We start from the raw sequence: 14,194 nt of genomic DNA on the forward strand, positions 1-14,194 counted from the left end.
TGGCCCTTATTTGACAGCTGAGGAAACTGAGGCCCAGAGAACCAAAGTGACTCCTATGTGGTCACACAAGGCATAAAGAGCAGGACTGGGTTTGGACCCTGTGGGTTGGTTCCAACTCTATAACAATGCTCAAATGTCCCAGCTTCCCTTGTACCTCATTAGACTGTAAGCTCCTTGAGGGCAGGGCTCTCTTTTGCCTTTTTATCCCCCAAACTTAGTACAGTGTCTATCACATGGTAGGCGCTTAATAAAAGTTTACTGGATCGAATTATCCCAGAACACACGTGAAAATTAGCAGGAATACTGAGTTCCTTTCTTAGTGTTACATTTTGGTTATGGCACTGATATGCTTAAGGCCCCGGACGGTGAAGGGCCTTGAGATCATGCCAGGAGTAGGGATTGTGTCCAGTTTTTGTGTTTGCACCCCAGCAGCTAGCACAGTCCCTGCTATATAGACACAAGTGCTTGTCGATTCAAAAGAAGGAACAAAGGATGTTTATCTTTGGTAGGATTTAAGGGGACATGAAAACATTACATTGTAGAAGCGGTATTAGACTGCTTGGTGGAGAACAGAAAATAGGATCAAATTGTTGCGCTAATACAGTATTTACAGTGCCACAATCATGATAAAAAGTGTGACTATAAGTATCACGTGACGTTCGATTGCAAAATATGTCACTCTCCAGATAGATGATAAAACCGAAGGATTTAGACACCAGAAAACCAAATCCCAAAACCAGTAAGCCGAAGAAGTACCAAAGGTATTTAAAAGCCATAATGCTGAGAGCCACAGCATCCTTTAGCCTTCCCACAAACCAATACAAGATGAATATTCACAAAACTCTCTATCTGACTCCTTGCCTAAGCTCCCCTGTCCCCAACTATCTCCAATTGTAAGACTTGATCTCTACCAGCTTCTCTCTGGGTTCTGCTTCTCCTCAGCCAACTCCTCCCACCACAGGCTCCATGTAACCACATTCAGCCTGTCAGGGGGACAAAGATTATCTTCACAGCAGGGGAGGGCTTCAAACTCCCCCCCCCCCTTGGTCTATTAAGGGGCAGGGAAGATCTTCAAATTCCCATTCCCATTAAACAAATGGGACAGTACAAAGTGCTCTGCAAATCTTCAAGTGCTGTACAAATGCTAGTTATTAATAAATAGGAACAATGAGTGGGAATCACACATTTTGACCGAATATAAGGAAAAACTCCCTAAAGATTTGTGCAGCCTGGAGGGGTAGAGATGCCCCTCCTTAGAGGCCAAGGAAAGCTAGATAACCACTTAATTTTGTAGTGAAGAATTAGTAATCATTTATTAAGTGCTTATTATGTGTTAGGCACAAGGGATATAAGTACAAAGAATGAAGCAAAAAAACTCGTAAAGAACAATTATCCCAGTTTTTACAAAGGAAGGAAAAAAACGATGCTCAGAGTTTCTGGCAATAGAGATTCAGCTAGTCCAAGGATCTTTCTATTATATTATACTGCTTTACGAGTAGATGACTTTTGAAAAAGAAGGATGGGGGCAAACAATTTATTAATGGACTACCATGTGCCAGGCACTGTGCTAAGTGCGTGCTTTAAACATCTCATTTGATTCTCACAAGCCTGTGTGCTATTACCCTCATTTTATAGCTGATGAAACAGGCAGAGGCTGTGACTTGCCCAGTCACTGCTAGTAAAGGTCCAAGGCCAGATTTTAACCCAGGTCTTTCCAACTTCAGCTCCAGAACTCTATCTACTTTGACAGTGGAGAACCAGGCCAGTAAAGTAGCAGAGCCCATCTAAAATTCCAGTCTAACTTTCAGGATAGTTTCTCCCTCTTATGCTACAATGCACCCCACCCCCAAAACCAGCACATGCCAATAACCTAAATGCAACTCGTTCACAACTGTTAATACTGATATGATGAGATAACAGCAGCTTGATTTTCATATGGGAGCCCAAACTTAAACTGACCCTTTCAAAGAGGAATTATAGAGTTTCTAAAGAAGTGTTTATTTTCTATGCTCCCCACTCCCATTTCAGGGTGCAGCCAACACATCTCCTAGTCCCCTTGCCACAGTCTCAGCCCCGGAGGATCACCATGGGAATAATGCCTTCAAAATTTGCCAAGGGACAGAACAAAAGTTACCTTGGGTGCTAGTTTCTGGACACCCCTGAACCTCAAGCTATCTCACACTTCACCTTGTTTGAGAAGCTAAGAGCCCCATCAAGCACAGGAATGAGGTACAGTAGCATCCCACCTTTCAAGAGTAACTCTAAGGAAAGATGTGGCTGCAAGAGGTGGGACAAGGAGTGTAGTGGGCAGGCACATCAGGAAGGGCCAGAAAGGCCCCAAATAAGTCATCTTCCCTCCAAAAGTGTCCTATCTTTTTTATTTACAAACTGGATGCTTAGACTCAAGCAGAAACTGATGCTCTAGGCAAAGAGGAAAGTAGCTCTGGTCCATATATGCAGAGGGCTTACTTAGGTGGCTTCCCTTGCCCTGATGGGATTCCCATGAGGACATCCTTCTCTATGGGCAGCAGTCAGAACTGGGAAGGGGCAGGCTGAGGAAAGGCAAAGGAGACAGTGAGAAAGCAAATCTCCACCTTTAAGTGTTATGAAGTCAGAGACGGGGGAGGAGCAGAGGGGCAGTTGCTCTCCCAAATGTTCATTGGGACCTCCAATCAAGGAAGCATCTTTGTTCAGAAAATTAGTCCCTGAAGCCTCTTGTTATTTGTGTCCTAGATCCATGCTTGATCTGCCTTCCAATCTGATCAGAGTGTCCTTAGGTGCCCCGCTTGGAGTGCATGAGAAGGTCTCGTTGCAGGCCAGCCTCCAGGCTGGTGCCCACTCTGCCCACAGGTGGATCAGTCAGGAGGGTCAACTTGTTGAAGACACCACGTCCAAAGTAATCAGCAATGACAGAGAAGCTATCATTGGAGTACTTGAGCTGGCAGGCAGGAAAGAGATCCAACAGTCAGAACAGGACAGGGAAAGCCCATTCATTGCACTGCTACCCTTTGCTCAAATGCCTCAGGCCCCAAGAGGAAATGCAATGCCCACTCGCGCTCCCAGCAGATTTACTGCTTATCTGTTGGGAATCTGACCCAGCTCCTCTTTGCCATCCCTACCTGATGCTGAAATTGATCATGCAAATCCCGCTTTTGCTCCTGGGCCCGGATCATGTCCATAACCTTGCGGTTCTCGGGGAGGCAGGTGGGGCAGTCGGCATCACTTTCTGAGTAGCTCTCAAAACAGTGTTGGTGGAAAGAATGGCCGCACAAAAAATGTACAGAGGGCAGCTCCAGAGCACTGGTACAGATACTGCACTTTGTCTTCTGGAAGATCTTTGGGCTATAAACAGAACAGAAGAGGGATCTTAAGATGTGAAAGTAACAGTACAGAGAGCAAAAAGCCAGGTATCAGAGAGACAGAGAGAACTGAACTTCAGAGAAGGCTGGAGCCAAAGCTCTGACCATATTAAATTTCATTTTGCCAAGTCAAAGAATGATCACCAAACCCAATCACCTAATTTTAGAAATGAAGAAATGAACATGCAGAGCCAAAGTAATTTGCACATGGGCATAGTCACATGGTACATGGCAGAGCTGGGATTTAAACTAAGGTTATCTAGCTCTAAATCTGGTGGTCTTTATACCACTCAGTACTGCTTCTCCCCCCGCCCCCAAAAGAGAAAAACATATAGAACAGGATGGGCAAACACAACCAGAAAAATCAGAGGATATAACTGGACTGAAAGCTCACCGAGAGTCATCAGTGTGACAAGACTGATAAAAAAGCTTATGCAATTTAAGGCTGCATTAATTCAAATGTAGTGTCTAAAACAAAGGAGGAAACAGTATCTGTTTTCTTTGATGGTACCATATTCTCTGAGTAACTCCAGACTAAAACCCAAGTCATTTTTGACTCTTCCTCCAGCCCACCAGGTGCCTCGCTGTCACATCAGTTCTGCCTCTAAAACATCTCTGGAACCTTCTCCTGCCCTGGCCCTCATTGCTCTCCACATGACTGTAGCTGCCACCTCCAGGCCCTCCCCTGTCCAATCCATCCTCTTACCACGTAACGGCCCCTCCATGTGGGCTTCAAAACCCTTCACCAGCATTTCTCTTCCCAGTGATATTTCATGGGCCTTCCCTTTTGTGCACTGTCTTCAACTGAATCCAGCAAACATTAAGTGTACACAGAACTGTTCTAACCAAAGCATGTTACTTGCTATTCCCCAACCTCATCCTGCCGTTCCCATGCATTTCCCTTGCTACTGTTCATGCCTGCCTCGGTGCCCATCTTCGGCTCCTGACATCCTTCCCTTGGCTTCACTTAAGGCCCAGCCCAGACATGAGTGCTTCTGTGACTGATTCATGGCTGTCACCCAGTTACAAGTGAGCCCTCCCATTTCCAATATCATACCAATGTGCCACTCTCCCTCTGGACAAGCAAGTGTGGCAGTAGTCAGAGACACCCCTGGAGTCAAGAAGCCCTAAGGCTTTAAGTGCAGCCTCTCTGACACACACTGCTGGGTGACTCTGGGCAACATACAACATACAACACACTAACTAAAAGCTTCTGGCACAGCAGCTGATCAGCATCAGAAGAGTTTTTTTTCCCTTACCTTTCCTTCCCAACTTCCCTAACCTTCCTTACCATGGCTTCCCTACACCAAAGAAATAATAGATCTGGGTGGGGGGGGGAAAGAGTTATTTTCATTATTGTCTCACCCAATTAATTAAATGTTGAGCTCCTTGATGGCTAGGACTACCATCTTTCATTTTCCTAAGCTCAGGACCCAACAGAGCAGGTCTCTGAACATCTGCTGAATAATAAGTGGGAGATGCTCCTCCCTGGTCCGATCACACTGAAACGCTCTCTCTGTTCAGAGATTCCCATCCTAGATAGGACTGATAAATCAGCAGCTGACTGGGCTAATGAGAAGGTTCCATGAGGATCAGCTGAATGATACTGGCAGAGTTTACCCCAGAAAAGAAGCATGAAGATGCACCTCCCTCTCTTCTTTGCAAAGGTAGGGAGGGAACTGTGGGCATGGAGTGCTGCATATGTTTTCAGACCCCTCCCTCTCACGGAGCTGCACCATCCCATTAAGACACAGATCAGGCAGTATTTCCTGCAGGAAGTCTTTTCTGGTTCTCCCCTCACCCCTACTAGTGTGTTCCTCCCACTTAACCACTTTGTATGGAAGTGTGTTCGTGCGCATGCACGCCAGCACACCCTCTTGCTCCCAAGCATGTATTATTAACTTTATATCGATGTCAGATGTTTTCCTTTGCACTTGTCTCCTCTATTAGAATGTAAGTTCTTTGCAGGTAAGAATTGTTCCATTCTCTGTACTGGTAACCCCAGCACCTAGCACAGCACCTGGAACATGGAAGGTGCTTAAAAAATACTTGAGACTGTGCTGGTTCAGGACTCTTTTCCACCTTTAAACCTTTGTTAAAAAGGGTTAGCTTAATGGGGAGAAGGAGGAGGGACCTGTTTGGAAATGGTGATGATGATGAAGAAAAAATGAAAGATAGCAGTAAGAATAAGATTTTTAAAAATTACTTGGGCAAAGGTATTGGGCGACATTAGCTATTTTCAAACATGTTAAAGTTTAAGTGTGAAGAGGGAATGGACTTTTTCTGTTTCTCTCTAGAGGACAGACCTAGAAACTCAATGGATAGAAACTACAGGAAGACTGACTTCTGCTTGAACATAAAAGAAGAATTCCCTAACAGTGGCACGGACTGGCCCATGAGAGAGTAACCTTCTCATCACTGGAGATGTTCAAGTGACTCCTGCAGGAATTTCACCTGGAATGTGAAAAAGGATTCCTGCTTATAAAATTCAGACTCAATGACCTAACTAGTCACTTCTAATTCTAAGAAAATATGGTTCTCAAAAACTGGAAGTGGGAAAGGACAAAGTCCCAGGGCTCATCAAAGCTTTGTATGTTCATGTTAGGCACCTGCTGCCCATGGACATTTTCTCCTTGACTTTTTCACAATCACTACCCAGATTTTCTTTGATGACAATTGTCATTATGCCTTTTCTGTACTTCTGTACTTTGCTTTCTCAACTGTCAGCACTACAGATGATCTATATAACAAACTTTTTATTCCATGCTTAAAATTCTTTTCTCACACCAAAGCTGGTAATCTTAAAAATAAAGTTTATGAAATAAATTAGTTATATTACATCCAAAACTAAATATGAATGATGATTATATAATTGACTACTTTTAGTTTCTCATACTATAAAAGCCCTCTGCTGAGACAAGTAGTTAAGAATGAACTTTATTCAACCATGACCAATTTCTGACCCAAGAAAGGTTTAAAAAACCACCACAAATCAAACTATTGAAGACATACACTGATACCAGATTCCCTCCAAAACCCCAAGTACCTGGTCTTCAGCTCCTGGATCTCTTGGCGTATTCGGGTGGTCTCTTCCCGGTACCTTCGCACCCGAAGCTCATCTTTCTCAATCTGCTGAGTCTGCTTTTGCAGCTTCTGTACCAGATAATCTTTGATGACAGACAATGTGGCTGTTGAGTTGTGAGCCAAGGTCTGTACCACTAAAATAAGGGGAGAGAGGAAATGTAAAAGATCTGTGAGTGGGCAGAACTTCATTCAATGAGACCCAGCTCACAACATGCCAGGCCTCTCACCCACCTAAGAGGGGTGGCATGAGGTTCTTGCTCTCGATGTGTTTGAGCACAGCAGCAACATATTCCTTGCAGTCTTCTTCCTTTCGGGCAAAGTAACTGAGCGCTTGCTCCCACAGAGAGGGCTCCTGCTCTCCATGCCGTTCACAAACGGCGATTACCTGTCGGTATTGCTCATGCTGCATATGGTAATGCATGATCTGCTGGAACCTGGGGCCAGGGAAGGGAGTAAGGTCAGTGGCCAGCCCTGAGAAGTCACCTAGACTCCTCCTCTTACCCCAACTTCCCTAACCTTCCCAAACCTTACAGCTTTCCCTGCTCATAGAGGTAGAGGACCCCATCTTGAAAATCATGCATCTGGCAAAGAACCAAGGCCTTATCGAAGACATTGGAAAAGTGGCCACTCTTCAAGAGAGAGAGTGCCTCAGCATGGAGCTTCTCCTTGACCTATGGAAGTATGAAGGGAGAGGCAATGTGAGTAATAAATCAGCTATCCCACACTCCCTAAATCCCCTTCACCAAATGGAATTCAGCCTCACTACTGCCTCTTAGTGATTCTAAAAACACTTATAGAGTCACTCACAAGCAGCCAACCCAGCCAAAGGATTTGAAACCCACCAGTACATTTTCATTTTCTTATGGTTGCAATATACCCTCCACAGACTCTACCTGTGAGTCCTTCTCATGAGCCCAATTCTGTAGTCTCAGCTCTAGCAGAGTATCATAGACACCCTGGGATGAGTCTGCCTGCACCTCTGTCATATGCTCTAGGAAGGCCTTCAGTTCCCTTGGGTTATTGGCAAAAATAGGGATGAATTCTTCAGAATTGGCCTGGAGAGCACAAAATGAGAAAGGGAGAACTGGTTGAATAGGCATGCTTGGCTTTCTTAGCCTGTGGTGACTACCATCCTCAGTGTCTTCCTCACCCTGCAGCCAGGCCCATCGCTCTCAGCAGCAGCCTCTGCACAGGGCCGATAGTCAGTACACAGGACCTTCAGCAGCTGGGTGGTTTGCTCTGGCACATGATGCATGAGGATCTTGCCGTACCGCTTCATGTTGCTTTCTGCCTGCTCAAAGGGTAGCTTTCCAATATACTGTAATGCCTCCTGGTAGTTCTGGGAGAAAGGAGGGGTGAAATTATACCCCAGCCCAGGCCCACTGCTCCCTCCTCCTCTGGGGCAGCATCCTGAGAAGGCAGCTGTCTTCTGAGTCTAAGACCCTGCCCACCTTGATGTCTTCTAGCTGGACCTTCAGGTACCACTCATGGTGAGCATGGTTCTCAGCCAAGTACAGGGCATGGGAATAGTAGCCGGCCTGTCGAAGGACTTTAATGGCTGTCTCTACATCAAAATGTACTTCACTTTCACTCTTCGTCTACCGGGAAAAGAGAAACCAAAGTCATTATTAACAAAGAAGCAGTGGAAACATGCACCAAAAATGAAGCCCAAGAGATATAATATCCCAGATTCAGAAAAAGACCTTTTCATTTGTTTCTTCCTGGAAAACCCTATGTGTGAAACACAATTCCAATTTCCCCATTTCCCAGGCTTAAAACACGGTGGCTGAGGAGAAAAGAAACACCAGTAAAGACACCCTCTTGTTCTACTGCCTCTCTCTTCCCTGGATGATGAGTATTCCCATTCTTCTCTGCTCCATTAAACAGGGATAATAACAATACCAACCCAATGAGATTACTGTGAGGATCAAATGAGACGAGAGACATAAGGCACTTTGCAAGTCTTATTACACCAAGTGTAACTAGTAACTAGAGAAGAGAGAAGGACCACTCTCAGGTTTCAGTATGGATAGTTGGACTCTTGGAGACCCTTCCCCCCAACCCCATCCCTCCCTCCAAGCACCTTGATGAATTCCTCTAGCTTGGAGCTGTCCTTGAGCTTTGTGTAGCAATTGAGCAATAGGGTGGTGTGGTCAGCATTGGCCAGTGACTGCCGGTGCAGGGTCTGCAGATAGGCAGTCAGGTTGTGGATGCGCTGGGCATCTAGGAATTTTCGGATCACGTAGGATGGCTCCAATTTCCCAATGGTTCTGAGAAAATGTGTGTGTGTGTAAGTATGTTAAAAAGGAATACCAGCGTTTAGTGCAAAGAAAGATAAAGAAGGGAAAAACCGTAACTGCAAACAAAACGATAGCTCTTCTGAAATAAAAGATGCTCATTTATACTTAACTTCAAGCCAGTAAACAGAACATTAAAATGCAGATATTTCCTCACCAATCCCACACCTTTTTTCTTATTTGAAAACATATTTTTTGCACTCTCTGATGTGTTTCTAGGTATGGCTAACCCAACCTAGAAAATTTCCTGTGTAGGTTCAATTCCATACTGACCGGATATACTGCTGGACAGCACCATCATGGTTTCCCTTGCTGTAGAGGTGGTCCCCATACTGCATGAAGATCTGTGCCAGACCATCACTATCCAGGTGCTGGCTTTTGGCCAAGTTGATTGCCATCTCAAACAGATTCTTTTTGAACAACATCTAGTGGGAGGAAATGTGGAAAAAATGGAGAAGTGGCACTGGGGAAAAGGTTTCCTCAAACTGCCTCTCAACAGCAAAAAACCCACAAGCTGAAAGCCTCAGGGTACTGAATCCACTCAAGTTCTAAAATGGAGAAGACTCATTAAAATAACTCCTAAGTCAACCTGAGAACAATCGGCATGCCAAGGATGACCCTAGGCAGAGGCTGGCTCTCCCAAGGAGGCTTCAAAAGGGATCCTTTCCCTTCAGGACTTCAACCCAGAACATTCACCTTGTAATTCTATCCTAGGAAAGCTAAGTAAAGTTGCAGAAGCTCAGAAGCCCTCAATCTAGAAGAGAAGCCACTTCCCAGCCCAAAGGATGAGGGCAGCCTAATCCTGGAGCCACTGCAACTTATTTCCTAGTGCCTGCTCCAGGCAACTGGGTGATCTTGCCTCCAGTTTAGTCTGGGTGTCCTTTTCCTGAAGCACATGGACGCGCCCATCCCGAGTCAGCACGTACAAAGAACCCCACTCAGCGAGCACGTCCACCACATCCTCAAAGACAGAGCTATACGCAATGAACTTGTTGCACAGATCATAGATGTTAAGGATCTGCTTGTCCGAGCTCTGGGAGTCCCTGCTGGTGAACTCTGACCTGTAAAAGGAAGAACAAGGGTCAGACCTAAGCCAGCCCCACTTCATCTTCTCTCCTCTCTCCCCATTTCTTCTTTAGTACACTCCTTCAATGTTACCCTTCCATGCATAACAATCCACCTTTTATAATCTCTAAGAGATTTATCACAAAACACTGATTGAACCTACAAATAAATGTGCTTCCCATTGCGCTGGGAAGTATACAAAGAAAACTAATATCTGATCCTCCAAACAAAGAAATAGCTCTGACAGACAGCGATGGGACAGAAAACTAGTTCATTCAATGAATAAGTGTGTGCTGGGAAAGGAAAAAAAAAAAGCAGATCTGAAAAAACACCACAGAGATGATTACAATGCTGTAAATGAAGACACAACATAGCATAACACTCATGTTAAACACAGCCACTGACTAGTATTAGAGTGTTCAAATTAACACAGCCTCTCTTTTTTTTTTTAAGCAATCAGGGTTAAGTAACTTGCTCAAGGTTACACAGCCAGCCATTTCTGGGTGTGGTACTGAGTATCTGAGCCTGGATTTGATCCAGGTCATCCTGACACTGGAGCTGGTGCTCTTACTCGCTGAGCCACCTGGCCGCCCCTAAGCAATTGGGGTTAAGTAACTTGCTCAAGATTACATGGCCAGGTGTTTCTGGGTGGGTGCTAAGTGTCTGAGCCTGGGATTCGATCTCTAGGTCATCCCAACACTGGAGCCGGTACTCTTACTTGCTGTGCTATCTGGCTGCCCCAAGCCTCTCTTTTCTTTAGCATAAGGTAAGTTAACAAGAACATGCAGTTGAACATATAATCACCTATCTTAAATGCTTAGTGTTGTTTTGAAAAAGTTTTCAAGAAAGAAACTTTGTGTTTTGAGTGCTTATTAGCTGTGTTAAAAATCTACTAAAAAAAAAAACTAAGTATTTACTGCATACAAAGCACTAACTGAAAACATTATACCAATGACAAGAAAGCAAATTTATGACACAGAGACTGCCCCCCCCTTAGATTTTTTTCTTCCAAACTACTAGTCCTAAAATTTAGCAGTCCTGCTTCCCTGACATGTCCCCTGCCTTACTTACATTTATTTAGGTGGCAAAAAGTGGAATTCCCTGTTGTGTTTGGTGCACAAGGAATGGTAAGCAAACACCTAGAGCTAAAGAGTTCTAGAAAGAATAATCTGAGTCCTAAATATTAACCAGAGGAAAATAAAGCAAAGTAAAGCTGACAAAATCCAATCATTAAAACTTAAAGTGCACTTCACCCTGAGAATTTGTAGTTTTCTTTCCTCACATCCCCTCTCCAAATTTTCTGGTCCCCAGCTCCTCCCTACCCCCAAGCCTCCTTACTTTGGTGAAATCTTGCGGTCCCGGGAAACAATAACAAGGTAGCCACGGAACCAGTGGGCAATGAGCTTATGGCCCTCAAAGGCAAAGCAAGGGCCACGCTCATCAGGCTGATATAAGTAAACACACTCATCCCCAGCAACAATAAACTGCAGGTCTTGGGAAGGATCACTTAGGGCTGAGCAGCGCAGGCCACAGCCATGGGTGTCTAACTCTATCCGAGGGTAGTCCTTTCCAGACAGACTGTAGGACTGCAGAAAAAGAGGAAATACATGTAGTCACATAAGGATCTTCTTCCTTAATCTACCCTCAGTTATCAAAGGCAAAGACATTTTCCTCCTACATTTACTAAGGAATTATATGGCTTTGCCCCTGTAAGTACTTAATGACCATTATAATGATGATGTCCAAAGAATACTCCTTGTGTAATAAAAGGAATAGCTTCTCCTTTTACAGATGTGGGTAACTAAAGACTAGAGAGCTTAAATGACTTGTCTATGGAAACTTGTCAAACCAGTGACAATGACAACTAGAATCCTCCTGAGTCTTCTCAACCTAGACTTTATCACTTCCTCAATATATATATATATATATTTTTTAAGCAATTGAGGTTCAGTAACTTGCCCAAGGTTACATGGCCAGTTATTTTGTGTGGGTGTTAAGTATCTGAGGCCGGAACCGATCCCGGGTCCTCCCGACTCCAGGGCCAGCGCTCTTACTCACTGCACCACCTAGCCGCCTCTGCTTCCTCAAAATATTAAGAGAGAAGCAGAGCAGAGGCAATGGATGAGGGCTAGAAGATGGAGAAGTTAAGCATCCAGAAAGTCTCCAATTAGTTCTTATTCTTTTGGGGCATTTGTTAACCACAATAACCTCATAATTGAGTAATAGAAGAGAGAAAAAAAAGGGAGAACAAAAGCAACACAGAAAGGTAAGAGTCATTCCCCCTGATTGTTCACCAAGAAAATGATCCAGACCCATCCATACCTGTACATTCTCTGTTGTCACCACAAACAAGTGGGTAGTCTTGCCTGCCTGGCGGAAGGCCAGCCCAGTGACAGGATAGCTGCCTTTGTGCAAAATCTGGGTCTTGCTGTGCCGGTCCCTGGTAATATCACCCTTATTAAGGGTAACACTACCATCTGTAAAGCCTGTAGGAGGTAATCAGAAAGAGGGTAGTTAAAGCCAGAGAAAGAAATGGGAAACATAGGCACATATTCAAAGGGGAGAAATTCATTACAAAATACTCTCCTTTATCTCAATTTCCTGCAACATGGACAGCTGGATGGTTTATACATTTTTAAAGTTAAGTCAACAATCATTTATTAAGGGCCTGCTATGTGCCAGGCCCTGTGCTAAATGCTAGGGATACAAAGAAAGGGAAAAAAACAGGTCTGCTCTCAAGGAGCTCAGTCTAAATGGGGGAAACAACATACAAAGAAGATAGATACAGAATAAAGCATAGGTAAACCCAGAGGGAAGGCACTAAGAGTAAGTCAGAAAAGGCTTCTTCCAAAAGGTGAAAGAATTAAATACCTAGCTATTTGAAAGGCTTCATAATAATAATTAATGTTATCGAAGTTAACAGAGTATTCACTAGGTAATAGAAGGGGGATTTGAAGTCACTTATCTGAATTATCCTCCAGTGTTCTCACTACTCTACTCTCACAAATGTCAATCAATTCAAAAACCATGTGTACAAATATGTGCTTAACAAATGACAATAGAAACAATGGCTGACCTATATAGCTTTTGAGGAGTTTGGTTCGTATTAAAAGAACCTACATTTCTGCAGTCTTCCATTCTAGTTTGCTCACCAATCGCCATAAAGTTGAGATTCTCATGAACTGTCAAACAGGACACTACAGTTGGCTCTGAGCCTGGAATGGCAGGGAAGATGCGGGTACAGAGGGGATTGCCACCATCTCTTTTCTCCAGATTCCAGACCTTCACCTGTGGACAGAGCTCAGGTACATTAAACCCCAGTCCCCTTAAACCGAACTCACTTTGGGACACTCCCTCCCTTCTTTTCTCTCTACTGGCTCTTACCAGAGGATTTATCCCCTCCTCGTCCTCTCCCACAGATGCCAGGATATTGTGCTGTTTAAGCTGATATAAATGGGTAACCCGGAGCTTGTACGCCTGAAAGCCTGTGAGTTGTAGGGATCGGGGCAGGAACCAGATCTGTCCTTCCATGTGTTCAGTGTAGTCAAGGAGCCTATGAGTCGTATCTACCTTTAATCTCTCCTAAACTCCCCATTTTACAACCAGAAAAACCCCACAAACGATGAGGATGGACTCGGTACAGGCAACCCCGGAGCCCCATTCGTGTCCCGGCCCTTGAGGAAGGAGAGAATAGCGGACCCTCTCCTCTACGATCCCAAAGGATGGGCAAGGTCCCTTCTCATTTCAGGGGTCTCCCAAAACGGGATGGGGGGATGTCCGTTGTGGTCTCAGGAGCTCGGTGAGCGGCCCGCGGCGATATGACCCCCTTTCAGGAAGGGGGCCACCCCCAATCACGGAAGGATATCCCCAAAGACCAAGCTGCCCCGACCCGAATCGCAGACGGTGATGCCTGGAGGGAGGCTGAGGGGCCTGGTTGCCCCCGATCCAGGCCCGGCCCCATCGCTCCCCGCCGGCTCCTTTACCAGTTCCTTGTCAAAAAAGACGAAGCGGCGCCACTGTAGGTAAGCCGCCATCTTGGCCTCAAGTCTCCACCTTCCATGGGGCAATCACGTGAGTCGTGCCGGAGGGTCACCTGACGCTAGATCCGGGGAGCCCACGTGAGGTGGGTTGCGTTTGCCGGCAGCTTCTGGGTCTCAGCCGTTATCACGTGGGTTCTTCGGCCTGGCGCGGATTGGCTGAAAAGGCGCGGGGCGGGTGCTCATTCTCACCTTGAATTGTTACCCCAACGACCCCTTGGCGGCTTGTGACCCTGAGATTGGGAGGCGGGGAGGGGGAAACAGGACATTGCGCTGGCTGGTAGCTCCTGGTGTGGCACTCGCCATTCATTCAGGCCACAAGTATTTGATTAAGCGCTTAAGCAAATGTATT

General features: G+C 45.2%; 1 protein-coding gene across 1 annotated transcript; it reads right to left on the bottom strand.

Moving 5' to 3' along the window:
* Positions 1–1,286: 1,286 nt before the first annotated feature.
* VPS11 (VPS11 core subunit of CORVET and HOPS complexes) lies at positions 1,287–13,910 on the bottom strand. Its single transcript, XM_069066625.1, has 16 exons — positions 13,670–13,910; positions 13,190–13,337; positions 12,958–13,093; positions 12,128–12,291; positions 11,144–11,391; positions 9,600–9,801; positions 9,014–9,165; positions 8,527–8,713; positions 7,895–8,041; positions 7,594–7,782; positions 7,337–7,498; positions 6,975–7,114; positions 6,675–6,877; positions 6,406–6,577; positions 3,120–3,342; positions 1,287–2,938 (listed from the first exon to the last, which is right to left on the bottom strand). Exons 1-16 carry the CDS (start codon positions 13,837–13,839, stop codon positions 2,774–2,776), a joined length of 2,808 nt encoding a protein of 935 aa, XP_068922726.1. The 5' UTR covers positions 13,840–13,910; the 3' UTR covers positions 1,287–2,773.
* Positions 13,911–14,194: the final 284 nt, after the last annotated feature.

The sequence above is a fragment of the Petaurus breviceps genome, unplaced genomic scaffold, assembly GCF_028583685.1.
Source record: "Petaurus breviceps papuanus isolate PSGF00001 unplaced genomic scaffold, PetGlider_PUasm1.0 90723, whole genome shotgun sequence".
NCBI classification, from domain to species: domain Eukaryota; kingdom Metazoa; phylum Chordata; class Mammalia; order Diprotodontia; family Petauridae; genus Petaurus; species Petaurus breviceps.

Bases quoted from the DNA above. Each gene is read 5' to 3' on its own strand.
- VPS11 (XM_069066625.1), bottom strand. From the start codon at position 13,839: ATGGCGGCTTACCTACAGTGGCGCCGCTTCGTCTTTTTTGACAAGGAA. The intron at 9,802-11,143 runs GTAAGGAGGCTT...TTCCTTTTACAG, and splicing joins GACCGCAAGATTTCACCAAA to GTCAGAGTTCACCAGCAGGG. The intron at 8,714-9,013 runs GTCAGTATGGAA...ACATTTTCTCAG, and splicing joins GCTGTCCAGCAGTATATCCG to AACCATTGGGAAATTGGAGC.